Source organism: Eurypyga helias, unplaced genomic scaffold (genome assembly GCF_000690775.1).
Source record: "Eurypyga helias isolate BGI_N326 unplaced genomic scaffold, ASM69077v1 scaffold32303, whole genome shotgun sequence".
Taxonomy (NCBI): domain Eukaryota; kingdom Metazoa; phylum Chordata; class Aves; order Eurypygiformes; family Eurypygidae; genus Eurypyga; species Eurypyga helias.
The window spans coordinates 5,004-24,466 of NW_010239871.1; the positions used below are offsets into that span (position 1 = coordinate 5,004).

At 44.0% G+C, this 19,463-nt stretch overlaps 1 protein-coding gene across 1 annotated transcript in view; it reads left to right on the top strand.

The window, feature by feature from the left end:
- The window catches only part of LOC104507117 (voltage-dependent L-type calcium channel subunit alpha-1C), a gene marked incomplete at its 3' end in the record, with an annotated part of 51,187 nt that overhangs the window by 3,367 nt on the left and 28,357 nt on the right, over positions 1-19,463 (top strand). The window contains exon 2 of the mRNA XM_010148294.1: positions 13,750-13,833. Coding sequence (XP_010146596.1) covers positions 13,750-13,833 — 84 coding nt within the window. The remainder of the gene's footprint in view (positions 1-13,749; positions 13,834-19,463) is intronic.

The window sequence follows — 19,463 nt, forward strand, 5'->3', positions numbered from 1 at the left end:
ACCTCTCTCTTGCACAGCCTCTTCCTAAAGGCACCTTGGAATGAACGCTCTGCAGCAGCACGAGGATCATGCTTTTCTCCATCTGTGCAAGGTAGAACAAGCTGCTGTTTATTCGTACCTTTACCAAAGAGAATTGCTAAGGGATCTGGGATGGTTCTCCAAGGTACTCAGAGCTGCTATCGCCCCAGCTTCTTACAGAATTCACCACAGGGATGTGCCCATGCAGAACGGCTTTGGGGAAGCCTAATATGCAGAGTTCCTGCTGCAGGCAGTGGTGTGGCAATCACTATTATATGAAGTGCTACAATGCACTACAGTGCTACCTATGTATTACATGCATGACAACAGAAAAGGTGGTAGTCTCTGACTTAATAGGGTTTTCACTGCACCCAGTAAAAACTATTACTTATTACTCTAAGAAGTATTATTTCTTCCCATTCTGTGAGGAGACATGTCCTCCTTACCTGCTACTCTTGATAGTAAAGGTGAAAAAAAGCAAACACCATCAGTTGCACAGGCATTAAGTCGGATCACCTATGTGCTTGACTGCAAAGAATCAGCATGGATAATGCAGCCCTGCAACTCGTTCTTGTGGTAAGAGGAAGGAGTTACTCATTGAAAGGCCAGCTGTAGGAATAAGGAGCCAAGTCTGAGTCAGGGCTCGTCTTCTAACGCTTGCCGAAAGCATGTGAAGGGGGTAGAAAGACTAGGGCTTTCCTCACTCAACGTACTGTTACTGTTGAGATTGGTTGCTCTAGTCAGCAGGTCCCTTTGATACCTGTCCTTTTTACCAGGCATCTGCTGCGAACAGAGGTTGGGTTTGTTTAGTCTCCATAGGTGTTGCATGCCAAAGAGGGACAAGGCCAGTCTCTGAGAGCCCTGTGTTTCTGTGTGGCACATTTTCTCTAAGAGAGGAGCCATTCTCCTAGTTTTTTTGCAGGATAAACTGAAGCACTGTGTGAGACAGCTCATCTATGTCTGATGCAGTCTTGACAGGAGGGTGTGCTAACAATGAGCAAGAGACATTTGGGATGATTAGGGCTGTTGATAAAGAAAACATCCACTACATGCCCTACATCTCCTTACAGAGTATTAATGTGCTGCTCTGAAGCAAAACTCCCAAATGGACCTGAGTGTTTGTCTTGGCTGAAGCTCATAAACTGATTCAAGACTAGTTGCTTCAGAGACAGACAGTCTAAAAGTAACGCTGTTGAGCCAAGACCCTTTTGCTGCTTTGTTTTTCTAATTTTATAAGTTCTTCAGCCAGTCTAGTGAGATATTTTCCAGTTCCTGCGTGGAGCAAGCTGCTGCTGCTTCGTGCTTTTTCCAGAGAAAACTACTGAGGGAATGAAAGGTTCTGTTCTGTCTGGGGTGCTCACAGCTACCACTGCCCTAGCTTCTTCAAGAAGAAATCCCCACAAGCACCAGTCCATGAAGGACCAGCTGCTCTACAAAACCTGCCTAGGGTTTATCTTTCCAACTCAAAGACAACGACTTAAAATTCGTTTTCATATGTAGCTGTGCCATCTGTCAATGTATGTGCTAATACAGGGATGGATATTCCTCCAGGAATTGCAGATCTTTCCAGCTCCCTGGAATGGGCTGTTTTTCTGATGAACCACATCTACGTTTTTGTTCAGGAAACGTTTCATCTGTCCCCTTATTAAATAGGACAAGACTAGTAATCTGAGAGCTAAGAATTTTCTGCTGCTGTCCCTGTCATCTCAAACCAGAGAAGACCTATCAGTGGACCTACTCCCATGCATACAGTAAAGCACATGTTCATATATTTTGTCCAAGTCAGGTCTGTGTGTGAAAGGGGAATCTTGGGGATTTCCTCTGTGGAATTATGACTATCAGAGAGACTACAGATCACAAGTCTATTCCATTTACCAGACACTGTCAGCACCTTTCTTCCCTGGGTGTTTATGGATGTTACTTGTAAAGCAGCCTGTAACGATGCCATCTGTCCTGCTCAGATAGTTAGCTCAGTCCCTCATTTATCACTGCTACTTTACTCTGAATTCTTGCCATTCTTTAATGTTATGTTCATGTAGAAGAGTTCAGGCTTCTCTGCACTGTTTCAAACAAGTCTCATATTTAGCACAAGGCATATAATCCCATGTGATCCCAGGAAGAGCTATGACCCTTGGGCAGTGGAAGTCATGAGTGTTGCCCATGGTTATTTCTTGGTCTCCATTTACTGTTGGATCTGTGTCTCCTCAGTGCTTCCTTCTCCCTTGATGCATTTGCCCTTCTTTGCTCCTCTTTAAGCTCCTCTCAGTCAGCACTTCCCATGCATTTGATGCACTGGTATCTCTTCTCAAACCTGCAAAATGACTCATCTGTTTTTGTTCCCTTTTTACTACTCCATTTCTCATACATTTGTGCCTATAAACAGATCTTTGAGCAGTTTCATCTAAAGTCACGCTGGCTGCTTTGTACTACTTGAATTCTTCTTTCTCACCTAACCATAATCTGTCATTCCTTGGTCAAGATGGAGGCTTCAGCATGTTCATAAACAACTGAAATCTATATCCAGTCTGTCCCCTTGCACCACGGAAACAAGGTTGGTTAACTCTGGAAATATAATGCTTTTTCTTCTTCTTCATTCTAGTGCTTTTAGAAATACCCATGTAGCTTAAGATGCTGCCCTGGCATCATTCATCACAGGGTTTTATTTCTCCAGCTTATACAGAGAAAGCAAAGACATTCTGCACTGATGTGAAAAATGTCAGGAAAACTGGTTACAACTGAGCAGTCTTTTGCTCAGCACTGAAAAACACTTCAGGTCCATCCAACAGACATAGGAATCGTATTCAGTTAAAAATCACATGGTCTGGGATGAAGTATGGTGGTATAATTAGTCGTTTAGGTTGTGTGAATTTATATGTGAGCCCATGATGCAGGCAGCTACTTCCCTCTCATGGAGTTTGGCCACACAATTCTGGTTGTCACATGGCTCTTACTTTGCAGATTTTCTCTGATGGTTTTGGCAGGTTTTTAACCTAAGCAGTCATCTAATTGTTTCCTCTCTTCAGCTTCGGTATTACCCTTTCCGGTGTGGAGGAGCAGCCTGTAGACACGGAGTATTTGCTACTTGAGTCACCTACCCAGTGCAATAGGAAGGGCAGTGTCCAACCATCACCCTGCCTTTAGTTGGAACAAGTGTTTTAAAAGGCAAAAGAGGGGCTGAGGAAGCTAATGTTTCAGGATGTGTGGGTGGGGAAAATATTCCTCATTTAACAAAAAGGAAGAGTGAGCTCTGCTAGATGTTGGATAAGAAATATCAGCGTGGAGACACCTAGGCATAGTCAGGTAAGAGAGTGTGTGGACTGAACAAATAGGAAAAAGGGCCATGCCTGGGGGGAAAAGAGAGAGAAACCAAACATGGAGGGGGGTAAAAGCCATACACAGATAACGAAGAGTGTGAACGAACAGAATATCCTTAAAGGTAGAAGGAAAAAAAGAAATAAACCAAGACCCTGAAAGAGCAAAGTATTATTAAAATGGAGGAATAAATGATTGGACAAAAAGTGATACAAGGGAAATAAAAACAGAAACAGGACTGAAAGGAAAAGTAAACATGGAAAGAGATTTTTTGAAAATTAAAAACTGAATTGAAACCTGTAGCTTTTAAACTACTGAACATCTTTTTGTCCTTCCACATTTTACTGAAGTTCCCTGGCAGACTTCCCAGGTCTCCATGTTCAAACACATCAGTATCTCAGCCACAGAGCTTCCCTGAGTCCTGTTCATTGGAATAATTTTGCAGTACAAGTTGGGTGCAATGTATTTCCCTGCTTCTGTGGATTAATCTCAGCCCCGTTGCAAAATGCACCGGCATGTTTCCCTGGAAATGCTTTCCTTTTTCAGCCCATTTTTTTTTTCTGGATGAAGTCTTGAACATATTGAATATTCCTCTGGATCTTCCGTAGAGCCAGTAGCCCAGCTGGAATCAATCTCAGCTGCTCCAACAAGCCCAGCAGCCACAGGACCAGAAACCCCTGACATCTCGGTAGTGCACGCCCGGACTCGGTACTGCGTGTGTGCCGTCAGTCCGAGGCTCTCCAGGAGCTGATCAATCAGGCTCAAGGGTTTTGGAAGTACGCTAGAAAAGGGGAAAAATCTTAACCCCTCATGAATTGCCCCTCTGCTTTCTCTTCGCTGTGACTACCTGCCTGCCAGGAGCTTCATGCATTTTGCATACCATACGTGTCATGTGGGGATTTGACCGTATGGTCTTTCATGTCTACCGGCCTGAGAGGAAGAATGAGCCTCTTTCTCTAAGCCCTTTCTGCAAAAGTAAATACTGAAAGTATTGTATGTCAGAGCGGCATGTTTAGGTGACTTTGATGTGAAGAAATATTTGGGATAATTATTTGGGACGTAGATGATCAGGTCGTCCCAACCCTTTATCCCTATTAGTGGGTTGGAACAGGGAGTCACCAGGTAGACTGGCTCCTGGGTGCTGCTTGTTTGACAGACTCTATCTGCCCATATGTCCAGGAGAAAGAAGAGAGAAGAGAGGCTAATAAAGCAACTGGGCCTCTTGCAGCACAGTCTGTGCCACAACACTCTCACAGCAGCTCTGCGTTGAGACTTTCTCACAGAAGGTCGAAGGGCATTCCGCCAGCCAAGGGCCAAAGCAGTTGCTTTTGTTATTCCAGGCCATAAATGAAAGCTGCTCAGGAGTCTGTTTTGCCAACATATTACAAGGAAGTGACACTGAAAGTAAGAACCACATCCTGGTGTTTTAGAGTGCTGGTCCATCAACTTAAACGCTATACCTAATGTAACTGGAGAGCCTCAAAAAAAAAAATATCCTCCAGTTAGTGCAGAAAATTTGCAACAGTACATGAGAGTTGAGGTTGATTTAGCAACGATTTCCACAAATAAGGAGTCAGCAAGCAAATAAACTGTCTTCTCTGTCATGTGGAAGTACAGGGAATCCTCTTTGGTACTTCTAGATTTCACTGAGCTCCTCACCAGTTCCCGAGCGTGTGTGGGATGGGAAGTCTGGCCATTCCCGACACTTTGAAGGAGGAGAAAGCAGTGTCAGACTAAAGTTTTTCTATTGTGCATATGCTTATATTCTGATGTGGCACAGGCGTGACTCCACGTAAACAAGTCATGCAGTGTGAAAAACATTTGGTAGGTGAATGTAAGAAGAAACTAGAGGGATGATGAGAAGTGGAATTTCGCAGTAAAACCTAGCTCATATCTCTAGTTGAATCTGGGTCAGGAAGCATCGAAGTCTTCCTTCTGAAGGCTGGTTGACAGCCTGCATGAAGCATACTGGTCTTCTTCCCGTTTCCCTGTGAAAAATGTACGTTGCGAAAGGGCATCAGCAGAGTTGATCCCAATCGATTTCTTTGTTGGTGCCCCCAGAGAAGAGGCCAAGAATGAAATGACTAGGCAGAACAAACTTCCCTCTTCGTGAAAAAAAATACTTGTCCTTTCATGTTGTGGTGGAAACAAATGGTGAGGGACAAAAAGGCTGTTTGATCTGCTGCTTCCCATGTTGCATTCATTGTTTAAATGCAGGACGTTCTCCTTCCTGGAGGACAAGGCCAGCAATTTTCTGCACGCATATAGATCGTCTAATTACTATATAGAATGTGTGAAGTTTCTAACACAGATCAGACAGAGCTGTGCTGCTTTCTGAAGGATCAATGGAGAATTCAGTAGGCAGAAAAACACTGGTAAAGAAGCTGTATGAGAGCTTCAATGAGAAAAGGACCTTTCCCTTCACAGCAGACGTACCCAGAGCATTTGCATATTGTGACAGATTTATTTTCAGTCTGGCACTTGGGGGTTTTAATGTCATTATAAATGATCAAAAATAATGATATGACTGCACAATGCAACAGTGTGGGAAGCACTGTATTAGCTATTACACTTAATTATTTAACACAGAAAATTATTCACACAGTGTTAAAAGCCCAGTGGGATGGTGAACTGGGGTCTCATTCACAACAGCATCGACAGCATCAGCAGCGGTGTGTAAAGAGAACAGTTCCAGGGAAAAGTGACTTGCTCTCACTCTCAGAGGAAAAATCCCAACACTCTATCGCTTCATGTGAGGTTGATTTAAAGGGTCAAAAGTTCTCACAGGTGTGAATCTTCTCTTTACGTAAGAAAGATACCAGACTGTCGTATGGCCCCTGCTAAGAACTGTTCATCATGTTAGGAAATGACATTTCCACTGCCAAATGGTCGCCTGGCTGAGGTCTAAGAGAACTGTTTTCTCTTCTCTATCATGCGTCTGGTTTGTGTAGGACCTTGGAAAATTTAGTTTTCTACGTTTCTGCTTCCCCAAGTGTAAAATAAGGGTAACTGTCCTCTCTTGGAAAGTTACGATTTATGGATTACATGAAAGTAAGCATTATTTTATTAACTACTTTAAGCCATATAAAATCAAGCTGTTTCTGAAAATGGAGATAACTTACAAAAAAAGAGAAACTATTCAAAAACCCATTGCTTATACCCACCAGCCTGTTCCTAGAAGATTGTGCCTTTCTTCCAGTGAGTACCCACTATCTGCACAGGAACCATGTCAGAGGAAAGGGCGTAGTCTTTTGCTGTGGTGCATACAGAGACAGAGAATCTATTCCAAGTCCAGACTCGTATTCAGAATGCTTCTTCATCTTTTACTTGCCACTGCCTCATCTTCCTACAATAATAAGTGGCTCTTCACTCTGAAAGATGTGTCACTTCTGTTCTTACAGGTTGAGTTCTACTTCTTGTGAATCATTCTTCCCTGGGCTGGGATGTCAGTCCAACTTTAGAAGATAGGCTATCTTAGGTAGCAAAGCCCATCCTTTTGCTTTTTTCACAGCATTCTTTCATGTTGCTGGTTTGGCTTATTGCTTCAAGAGTTATTTGTTGGCTCTCATCAGGACCTGATTTTTCTAGACCTTGAAAAGTCTGAACATTTACAGCTTCTTTCTAAAGGAATTTGACAACAAAATTCTCACGGAATGCATTTTGTGATAAATGATCTCTTCAGATGTAGCAAGCCATCACATTCACTTTTCAGTCTTCCCAGTAAGAACAGTGTTGATTTTGTTTCTCTGTGCTGAGAACAAGTCTGGTTTCTGACTTCAGGGCAGTAATTGTTAAATGATTGCAGTGTAATTACTGTTCATGAGGAGGGGGCTCAGCTTTTCCCAGGGTATTACCATGCTGCAACATACCTGTAATAAAGTCAAGAGGGTTTATCTTATTTTGCTAGGTGGACAGCAGAATTTATGACAGCGCTTTCTGTTACTCTGCCTCCATTTTCATGCATTTATACCACGGAGGCCTTAGGCATTACTGTTCTGAGGCATTACTCACCCTCCCCTCAAAGGCTGCTAAGAGTAACCCAGGCCAAAAATGATGTCAGGGTCAGCTAGTTGAATCACCTGGTTTCAGCATGCTTCAGTGTTCAACATTTCCTCAGGCCTTGTCACCATGTTGCCGCGAAATATGATCTTTGCCACCTCTAAGAGATGCTTCCATAGTAAGTGCTTCCATATTGCCTTTGCCATGCTTCTTTCCCAGTCTTTGGAGGACCTGGGACCATAATATTGCACTTCAAGCCTTCCACATGGCTGAGTGCTTGTGTACTACTACCCACTTCACAGTAAATTAAATACGGAGCGATGTAGGATTACTGTACCACCATGTAGGTGGGCGTGGAGGGGCTCATGGGACCATCTGGAAAAAAAACAATTTCAGTGGAATGAACTGAGTTGCAAGACCTGGAAATGGAAATTCCCAGTTGAAATATGATAAAGACTTTTCTAGGCATGTCTCCCCAGCGTTGTCAATTATCAGTAGGTGTGGATGGCGTAAAAAAGGTCTGTTGTGACACAAAAGATTATATGGTTCCAGCCTCTGTAAGTGTTTACGTTTCTCAAATGGTGGCTTGGGGACCTCGGTTGAGGCAGTGGGTTTTTAATTTTTTCCTGTGATGGATTTACAGGTGAGAAACTCCATTTGCTTTAGGACCTATGGGATCTCAAGCAGTAAGCAGAAGGTGGTCACTCTTAACCAGTTAGGAGCTATTCCAGATTTATACTTTTGACCTAGAAATAAACATTTGGGGTCTTTTTCCAGATCACAAAGCCATTCAAGTGCTCCAGCTCCTTTGTTTCTGTCAAGCAGAGTGTCCATTATGTCAGGACAGGCCCTCAGACCCCAAGCTTTCACCGACATCCTCATTGTGAGAGAGAGCATGAAGCAGAGTGAGAGAGGATAAAGAAAAACATCAGAGTTATTAAGCACCTATCTTGGTCTACAGGTTGGTCTTGTTTTCTCATGGAATAAGCAGAAAGAGGCAGGAGGCTTCTTGAGAACTGACCAGTGCTTTGGAGCAGCCTGGGGAGCTGAGAAGCTCCTCTCCTCGCTCCCTGTCTGCAGAAAGATTTGAGGGAGCACACGGGGGCCTTGAGCAATTCCCTGCAGCAGTGACTCATTACAGCGCCTGGTCGGTGACCTGCAGGGAGTCTGTGTCTCAGGATTAATCCATCAATGGATGAGAGTTGATAGATAGTATGCAAATAGATGCTGTTTTCCTGCAGCCAGTCAGGAGCTCCAAGCAGCTGCATCCTCCACTTTGTTCCTTCTCTGTGAGGTTCTGCTAATCTCCCTGATTGCTGTTATGGCTAAATGGTATCTTAGCGTAACGGGATTTGCGTCTGACACAAATCTCTGTGTGGTGTCAGGAGCTGTTGTAGCTTGGTAAGATCGTGCAGGATGCATGTGAATCGCTCAGATCTGCTGTGAGAAGGTATGCCAAGAGCCACGGTACTGTGTAAATGTCATCTCATTCGATACTGTTTTCCAATGAAACTGTCCCTTTTGCAAAAATACTTTCAGAGAAAGCCTCTTTTAATGAACCCTGAGAACTGAATCTGGCAGCTCCGAATAGCCTGCAGCATTCTCAGAAATGGGTTGACACGCTAGGTGACCATCAACCAAACTAGCAGTTCATCTCGTTCTGTAAATCCCCTGCAAAGTTTGCTTTGATGCCCTTTACAGTCAGCAAGAAATGGCAATGAATATCAGGGTATCAGTCCCTTTTTCTCCTTCCTATATACTCTTCCCAGCTGATTAAGATTGATGCTTCTTTTTTGTTGTTTTAACATGCAGGATTATTTCAGTTAAATGGTAGCAAGGCTCTCCTGTAGCTTGCTTTCCTTATAGGCTGGGTAGCTATCTATATATCTTAGTTTCTCCTTCTCGATGCTTCATTTCTTTATGCATGCATGTCTTTCCCATTTTTTTCCTATGACATTGCAGCATTTTCTTCCACTGGGAACCATCTGACCTACGTTAAGGTCCCATCCAGTGAATAGCCTTGACCCTTGCTGTGCTCTTCATCTTCAGAGGCTTTTCTCTCAGAGGGTTTTTTCCTAATTTTTGCCAGCCACCTCGTAAGAGATGGAAATGAAAACCTGGGTCTAAGCAGATAAATAACAGAACATCAATTAACACACAAGTGACCCTGCAGGTCCCACAGGGCTGGATGCTCAAAACCAGCTGGTACCATGACTCAACAGCACCCTTCCCCTGAGGATTTCTGTGCCTTGGTGTAGATGCATAGCGCTCTGGCCACAACACATCCTTAGGGGCCTCAGGTGACTCGGAGCTCAGACCTCCAGATAGAATCCGGTAGGCAATTTTCCCTGCTGTTAGGGAGGCTTCTTAGACAGCACATTCAGGATCTCATAGTCGCAAACAGTAAAAGAAACGGTCTCCAGAGATTTCGATGGCTCCATGAGCACTGAAACAAGCCCCAGCTTCTTTGATAGCTATTCTCAGCAACTGGGAAACCTACAAATGATTGGCATACTCATTCTGAAACGCTACAATGTCTGCTCCCGTCACACAAATGAGATTCCATTCCAGTCAGCTACTGCATATTTATGCTCAGCCTTTCCTTAACTTATTCATCATGTGATGATACTATCCTATCCTTTGCTACCTTTGGGAAATAAAAACATGGGGAAAAAATGTGTTCTAACGGTGGGGCTATTTCATGCTTCCTGAATATTCAGTCCAATCCTCCTGGTCTCTTTCTGTCCTCCTTTCTCCCCGAAAGCTTCATGGATCTCCAAAGACATCCCACAAGAGAGGGTGACTACCATTCCCCAGTAAGCCCTCCAGGCTGCCATTATGTGACATGTAATTATATAGCTAAATCAAGGTCAAGTGTGTCCCTTTAAGGGTAAAATATGGTATTACGCTCTAAATTCCTGTACTGCAAAAACAAACAGTGCCATCAATTCATTTCCAGTCAGACCTCCATCCCCTTGGGAATAGTGTACAGAACTTTCTGGTGGGAAAATTAGTTTGGAAATACAACCTCTTTATTAGAGTGAAAGCTCTTCCTTCAATCAGCATGTCTTTCATTAGCCACCCTGGTACACTCCAGTGAGGAATGTGGCTTGAAGAGGTACTTTGAGGTCACAAGAGACAAGTCCCCAAGGGGTGTGGTTCACTCTTGATATGTGCTCTTAACTCCTGACAAGATTATGAGGTCTGATCCAAAGCTAAGGAACCACATGGCCATAGGTAAATGTCTCTAAGGGGGTGGCTTTTTAAGGAGGGCTTTCATTACCTTGCACACAAATGAAGCGTCTACGTTCTCTGTTTTCTTTGAGCTCTCTTACTGTGAATGATATCTTCCTATTTTTCACCCTTCTGTTTGAAACACAGAGGGAGCAGGTGAGGAGGAAAGGAAGGTTTTTAAATTCATGTGTTTCCTTAATTCAACACTGGCATATTGGATGTGGGGTTGAGTAAAACTGCATTCAGATCCATGTTCCCTCTCCGTCACTCATCTAAGAGGTACAGGAGGAAGAGAAGAGCTCCCTGGGTCTGCCTTACAGCCACAAACAGCCCACGGTAATGCTCATTCTGTGATCCCAGAGCAGACCAGCTCGTGACTTTGAAGCAAGGAGCTGGCTGATGAGGCTCAGCAGAGCATTCTGGGAGACAGAGCTCACTGTGTAAATCTGGAGCAACTCCACAGGAGATAGCAGAGTGACTCCAGATACGCTGTGATGCCACAGAGCTCCAAAGCAGTTCTTTGTGATAGCAGCGAAAAGGGACCTTTTCTTTCCAGGCCTGAGTCTCTCCTGAGATGTGCTGTGTCAGTGCAGTGTCATTACTTCCAGTGAGGTGACGGTATTGCAACTGGGAGCAAATTTTAATTCACTGGCTTCAGTGGTCATCTGAGGGCAGGATTTGATGCTGCTTGTCACCTGGGTTTTGTACAAAGAGCAAATGCTGTTTTACCAGCAACAATGGCTATTGGGCTCTATGTCTGGGGTTGCTCAGTAAAAAGAAATCGTGAAGTTGTGAACTTGGCTACACCAAAAAAAAATTGCAGTATGATGACAATCATAGTAAATAGAGCCACCTATCCATTACCACAGATTTAAAAATAGATAATCATCTTGATGGGCAAAACCTGAACAACGTGGTTTGGATCTTCATCCCTGTAGCCACCCAAAAACAAACTGGTTGGAGTTGTTTGGGTCCCTGCTGAAATCCTTAATTGTTCATAAACTGCCTGTGCACATGAACAGGGGCAGGAGGATTGGGTCTGTTCTCTTCTACTCTGTTCTCTTTGATCTGCAACTGTACTCTCTGCCAAGGTCGCATCAGGCTGCAAAGGCACTTTTTGCAACTCTGTATGATCTGTGTCTGTCCTTTATTTATTCAAAATGCGTTTGACTCTACAATTTAATCTGCTGTTCTCTCCCTCCCCTTCCTCTTGGTGAAGTCTAATTACAGTTTTATTCCAGGTCCATCTGGTTGCTAACGATGCTGGACATCACCGCTGAATTCATTCTAATATTTGTTGTGTATTTTCTAGGCTGGACGCTGAATAATAATATTCTCTGAATTTGCTTTTGCTCCTGTTTCCTTTCTTCTTGTTGTAGCTACTTGCATAGTAGTGTGTAGCCATGGGATGGTTACCTCTCCCAGTGTAGATCTGCTCCGAATTGCCTATTTCAGGCTGTAGAATAACAGGGGTTTTTGTCTGGCTTTGAGGAGAGGATTTCAAACTCCACTCTACCAGCTCCCCACACTGGTGTGGGACCAGCTGGGCAGTGGCTTTTTCTGCTTCTTTTTTTTAATTTATTTTTTTATTTTTTCCCCTGCCCCAAACATAAAGCAGTGTATAACTGTGAGTCTCAAAGCATCCCAGAGGCAGTGTTTCCAAAGACACATTTTGCCAGTGCCTGTTCCATGTGACGGTGGTTGAACCCACAGTAACTTCAGGTTCCCAAGCCCGGCTTGGGCAGTGCCAGTGCTGGGATTTTCACTCTTTTTTTTTTTCTTTTCTCTTTTTTGCTTTCTGCAATGCTGCCTGGGAACACAGACTCACACTTTACCCATGACCTGACTCTCTGGCTAAGAATAGCAGCCACAGTGCAACTTGGGTTCAGTCTCACTGGAGACGTGCTGCAGCTGGGAAGCAGGGAGGTCAGATTAGCCCATGCTCACAAAACCGAACACACGAGAGGAGTACAGGGGATTTGGGATGTTTTCCTCCTTTTAGGACTGCAGAAAAAGGGGAAGAGGGTTGGCACAGGTGTTCAGTGGGCCAAGATGTTTTCTTTGCTCACGACACTAATGTGGACAGGACGTTTACATACAGAAACTCACCTCTGGGGCTGAACAGGACCTTTTTCAAAAGGGTCCCGTATATTTATGGCCTATCCAACCAAAAAACATGCAGGATGGGAACAGCAAGCAGTGCTGATTAGCACCTCCTGAGCCCTGTTTAGGACACTGAGATGTTTGAGAGAGCCCCTGAAATAATTCTGCTCAGCAAAGTGATGATAGGAGCTTAGCACATGCCGGTGGATCTGCCATAGCTTCTCCCAGCGTCTGGGCTTGCGGTGACGCCGTGGCACTGTCTTCAACAGGAGTGAGCAACATCTCTCACTCTAGCCCATGTAAAGCCAACTTTGCTCTCGCTCTTACCCCTTCCTGTCGGGGTGCACCCGCACATGCTACATTCACACCTTCGTTTTGCGGCGCAGACGTGCTTTCAGAGTAACGAAAATGCCAGTCCTGCTCGGTAGTTTTGAGACAGGAGCTGAAGCGTCAGAAATGGCTAGTTAGGCTAATGACTGTTGTGATACTCGCTGGGACTGGTTAAAGACGTAGGTGACAACCAGTGGGGTTTAAATAGCACACCCCCAGCCCGACTGTGCCCTCTGCCTCATCGTGACGCAGCAGCCAGCCGTTCCCAGCACCGGCACAGAGCATTACACCTGGAACGTGGAACTGGTGGATTGACATTCACACTGGCAGAAGGGGAGTCTGTTTTTGAGAGAACCATAGGACACCATTCCTGTACTCTTCTCCCAGCCACACCTAAGCCAAACAGGGACGGGTGCTGTGTTGCTAGGAGTCAGAGATGTCTGGAGGAGCTGGTCCAGCGAGCCCTACTCCTGTGAGTAGCCATGCTCAAAGTGATCTGTGTGGCTTCCTTCACTCCCCCATCCCAGAGTCGGAGGGGAGGGGTGGCTGCCATGGGATCGCATTAGCTGGAGAGGGGCTGCTCACAGGACTCGGGGATACCAGGACTGGGCTACAGCTTGAGAGCAACAAGTAGACGTAAGAGGAAAACCCCTTGAGGTATCAGGGCAGTAATTCTAATGGTAATTTTGAACTGTTTTTGTCTGTCTAACATTCCTTTTTAATCCCCATCCTGCCTGCCCCTTCCTTATGTAGGGTTACTTTAGTGATCCTTGGAATGTTTTTGACTTCCTCATCGTAATTGGCAGCATTATAGACGTCATTCTCAGTGAAACTAATGTGAGTATTACTCTACCCTCCCCAGGATACCACCACCTCCTCCTCCTCTGCTGTTCCCTCTTTCTTTCTCTCTTTGTTTCTCTCTCTTTTTTTTTTTTTTTTCTGGTTTTTCTCCCTCTAGTCATGCTTTTATTGAACTTGCCGTCGTCCTTCTCCTTCTCCCAGGGAAAAAAAAAGGAGGGGGGGAAATGCCTCCTTCTTTTTCACTTGTCATAGCTCGCCCCAAGGCTGTGACTGGTGAAAGCGCACAGAGTTTGGGGTGTGTGTGCTTTTTTTCCCTCCAAAAGGTAGACATGCTTGAGTGTAACTTTCTGACTAACCAGGCTTTTGTTGATACCCTCCATCATGTGAAACGTTACAGAGGTTTGAGCAACCAATACTGTAGAGTGGTAAGAGACTATTTAATATGCCCACGTAACCTCTTTCTTTTCTTATTTTTTTCCTCTTCTCTCCCTCTTTCATGCTTTTTTTGATTTTGTTTTGTTTTTTATTTTATTTTACTTTTTTCCCTCTTTTTCTCCCTTTCCCTCTCTCTTTCCCCTCCTCTCTCTCTCATTCTTTCTTTCTCTTCCTTCCTTTCTCTCTCTCTCTCTCTCTTTTTCCTTGGCTTCTCTGCCACATGCAGCACTATTTCTGTGATGCATGGAATACATTTGACGCCTTGATTGTTGTGGGTAGCATTGTTGATATAGCAATCACCGAGGTGAACGTAAGTAGCTGGCGTCTGTCCATGATCGTGCCTGCTCTAACATTCATTTGTCTTTCCCGGGTTCTTTTTTATTTCCCCTCCCCCTTCCTCTTTTCTTTTGAGTTTGTTTTCAGAGCTTTTTGTTTAGTTTTGAAGTTCTCTTTTTTGCTTTGTTTTGTTTTCTTTTCTTTTTGTTTTGTTTTAACTTTTGGAACGACTTAAAGGACTTTTTGACTGTTGCATCATTTTCTTCCCTTCATAATCCGCCTGGCATGAATTAAACTGTATAGTAGGAAAAGTGATGGGAAATGTGGAGTGTAAGTGAAAAAGCTATTTGTGCCATGGGAAGCTGCTAGAATAGTCCCAGGCCAGCATTTTGGTCTAGCCAGTGTTATGCTTTTCTTCCCATGGCGGTTCAATACTCTCCACCCCACAGACATCTAAAGGTCACTTCTTTGGAGGTGGAACTGCGGGAACCAAACTGGAAATCCTCCCTGTGCCTCCTCACCCAGGCTTCCTCCAAAAGGAATAAAGACCAAATCGTCATCTCGGTTTAGAGGAACCTGCTTCTAATGTTTAGTTACTAATTTGAAGAATGTAGGTAAAATCAAAACAGAAAGGCCAAAATAAAACGAAGCAGCAGAGTTTCAACCCAGTTCTTTGGGTTTGCAACCCATTTTTGGGGGGTTTGAAACCTATTTCTTTGGATTTGCAGCCCTCTGCTCCGTCTCACAACTTCCACCAGCACAATTGACACTGATTGGCCCCACTGGTGCCCATCTCAGCAGACAGGTAGAGGATGGAACGAGCCACGGAGACTGAACTGAGCAGCTGGTGTTCAAGGAATAAATCACATCAGGCAAACTTTTTCCTCTCTCTTCTTAACAAATAGACAAAGGGCAGGCAGGAAGCACACCGATTCCCGAAAGAAAGACTACAAGGGACCCACTGGGTTTATGAACACAGGCAAGAATTGCCCTACAAAATCCAGCTTAGCGAGGACAGGAAAATAGAAAGATTGAAAGAAAATTGCTGTAAATATGTTAATGAAGAGCAAATCAATCATGAATTTGCAAAACGATGTGGCTGTTGAATAAACAGTCCAGCTTGGATTTGTGGTGTACTGTAGAGGCAATCCATCATAAGCAGAAAAGTGACGGCATAGTTTTCACTCAGTGCTGTGTTTATGAAAAAATGTAGGCAAAATTTTGAAAAAAAAATCAAAATGCCTTACTTTGAACTTTCCCAACAAAATGTTTTCATATTGTGCTTCTGGTTCAATTACTGTCCAACTTCATTTTTTTTTCGTTCTGAAACAAGAACATGTATCTAAGTTATAATATTTTGACTTAGAATAAATGATTTTTTTTTTACACTAGTATATTTTCTTTGTCTTTTGAGAGAATGGAAAATAGTTTCTAACCAAAAATAAAATGTTCTTTTACATCTCTTAAATGTCCTACTTTCTGGACACAAAAACTTGTTTGCAACATTTCCCTCAGAATGTTGTAAACTATTTTCGTTTTCCTTTTACTAGAGAGGTATTGGGATTGGGCTGACTTTGTAGAGCGAAGTTACAATGATCAGCAGGCTGAAGTCGTTAATTTTAAAGAATGGAATGAAAGCCTTTTTTGTACCACACTTGTCATGAGAAAACTAAATGGGGAACCTCTCAATTGCCTTCAGATTATGAAAAAGTTCAGTTCTCATCCATAGAGGCAGAACTGTACATGGTAATTGAGGAAATAATTACAGTTAACTGGAGATTCATTATACTAAACATTAACAAGACTTTCCTGACTAGTGTATTTGAATCTGTACAAAAGTCTTCTGAGCAAAAAAGAGTGAAATTCTTGTGTTTTGATAAATAAGGGGAGGTCTGTCATAGTCAGAAACCTTGTACTGGAGGGAAAATCTAATGGAACCTTTTGAAGAAATTCACAGTAATTTCCTATAAATTAAAGAACGTTTTACGTCATGGTTTAAGACACTTGGCTATGCATCGACTTTAGTCATCTGAGAGGAAGACAGTTACTCACCCAGGCTTCCTCTTGGTGGAGAGAAATGCACCCCTCCCCAGGCCAGCCGATGCTGACAGGGGAAATGAATGGCTCTATGGACGTGCCCGTTCAGTGGCTGGAGACTGTCTAGGTTTGTTAGGCTTGTCTAGACACCCAGCTCTCAGACACTAAATTTAAGCAGGATGAATCGCGTTCGCTCTCAGCGTGTTGTTGAGAAGGTCACGCTGCTGCTAACTGCGCTGTGTTCAGATCTTCAGTCTCCAGGGCTGTCCGTACTGGTGTGTTTAATTACCAGGGACAAGGCTCACCCTCTTTTCCATTCCCCGACTGAACTCGGGTTCACGTCAGCCAGTTTTTGGTTGCAGAAACCTATGAAAAATGAGGAGCCATCACCTGTCTCAGCTGAGGAGGCAGCAGGAGCGGCCCTGACTCTTTCAGTTAGGGTTCCGAACAGCATTCCATGGTGGTCCCTCTGTTTCCTCTAAAGAATCCTTTCCTTCTATACAGTTTTGACAGATTTCTGCACACGTCTTTTTGTTACCCGGCATGTTTAAATCTTCTCTTTTTATCTAGGCAAGTCCTTTGCTACTAGTTTCTAATGTTTGTTACTAAAAAACTTGCACAATCTTTTGATGCACTGGTAAATGAGCAGCAGCTATGGATGGAGTTTGTTCTGAAATGTTCTGAAACCCCTTTGCACTTACAACCCTTATTGAATAAGAGAATGTTTTGTATGTTGGTTTGTCCTGTCGGATTCCCTCCCTGCTAGCAAGCACTTGGTACATTACGTCTGTAGCCGATGGGCTTTGGAAGTAGCAGCCCATCTCGGATGGACAGTTGTCACCTTCCCAAGCAGTGCGAGGCAGTTTAGCAGATACACTTCTCCCCTTCTCCTCAGGAGCTTGTTGCTTTCTCGATGTTTGTGGGTTTGAGCAAACCCTGCCTTGTTGTTTCTGTACACTGTCTTGTCTTGTTCCGAGAGACCTGGAGTCTCAAAAAAAAAAAAAAAAAAAACCCCAAAATGCCAATAAACTCCACTAACGAGGTGTTTAGCCTGGTCAGGTGCAGGTAAGATGCTTCTGCCCAGCTCCTTAGAAGGTGAAGAACATTTGTGGTAGGGTCTTGGGAGGTGCTGCTCTCGGAGGTAAGGGACAGTTGTCATTGCAGTCACTTAGGGAAGATGGAGACACCTGGCACGGGTCAGTTTGACGCGTGGTCATAGACATGTGAGCCTGAAATCTCCGTCAGGTTCACCAGGCGCTGGCACTCCGCGGAAGCATTCCCAGCGGGTGCTGAGCCGCGATAGCTGTCGTTGCAGTGGGAACCCTGACTGACAGGCTCCACAGTGTGCGTGTAGGTAGGCGCTTGCATCTATTTGTGCAGCTCCCCATGCTCTCTTTTTTTCCTTTTGACAATTATTTTTGTTTCTCGAAAAGGAATTTCCCAGACCAAACCCTTCGTTAAGATATATGTGAGTGTGCATGGGTGGGTCTACGTGTGTGCACTCCATTGTAGTATACGTTCTTGAATGTGTTTGGATACCTGCATATGGACTACAAATCCATGGGAGAGCGCACAGACACGAATCCGTGTGTGGAGGAAAGAAAGTGTGTGTGCAAGCATACGTATTTCATTCGTGTTGGTGTTGCGAATGGCTGTTGATGGAGCCACCTGGGTTGCTGGGTATGTAACTGGGTCTATGAACATGTTTTCTGAGCCAATGTGGCTATCTGACTGTGCAAGTTTGTCCTGCTTGCGGGTGGGTGTCTGTACCTGAGAGTTTCCTGTATGCAGGCATGTTCACCTGCATGCCTGTGTGTGAGTGTACACTTGCATGTCGAGCTCAGCGTGTTTTGTTAGCATGGCTGTGCATTCAAAAATAGCGAGGAGGTGTGTATTCACCAGGTAGGCCCCCAGGTTACCTTCAGCCTTTCCGAGTCCTTTAGGAAGCCTCCGCTTACACCACGTCCAATGGCGTGGAGATCGTCAAGTGATAAGTCCAATTCCACCACGTTAGGCTTACTGCAGCTTGGGCACAGCTCCCAGGTCCCTGCAGCAGCTCCACAGACACACACGGAGATGCATCTCACACCACTGGCTAAGTGCGAGGGGCACAGGGCAGGTTAAAGTCTGTTGGGTATGAAAACTTCAGAGCGCGACACAGTTTCTGCCAAATTCACTTTTAGATCGCCTTACTTTCAAGCTGCCTTTTCAGAGCTTTGCTTCCCAGTAAGTGTTACACAACTGACTTCCTAGCCACAAAATGAAGATTTCTTTCAAATTTTTCTGGAAATATTCAGTGATTCTATTTTGGGCCACTCTTAAGCCACTTCTTAAGTAACTAAAGAGGGAGGGGAGGACTTTTAATCTGCTATTAAAAAAATAATTTACCATGTGTCAACTCTCTTTAAGTGCTAAAACCAAGAATGACTTTTGGGGAATAAGCGGAAAGATGATGTAATGTATGGGCCCTGTGAGGTAGGGCCTATGGGTTGTATTCCTCAGACTTTGACTAGATCCCTCAGTCTCCCCGTCAGTAAATTGGAGATTGTTATTGTTCCCTAAGAATGCATTAAGAAAGCGTTGTCATTAGTGCTCATAAAACAGTTTAAGTTCCTTAGAAGAAAACATTAAGGTGGCAAAATTTATAATAAAAAATTATGATAGTCTTTTATAATAATAATAGTAGGAAAGAAAATGTTATAGGAGTTGAATAAAAGCCAGCAAATTTGGAATATATCATCCCAAAAGTAGCTCCAGGCACAGGCTTGAGTTTCCTTCCTTTCCACATCAGCAGACACAGCCTGGAGTTGAGAGCTGTGGAGCTGACTGGCAGCCTGCTGTTCCCTCCTCCAGGCACAGAAAGTTGTTCATTACTATTTGTTGTGCTGTATCAAAGGGGAAAATCAAGTTCGATTTGT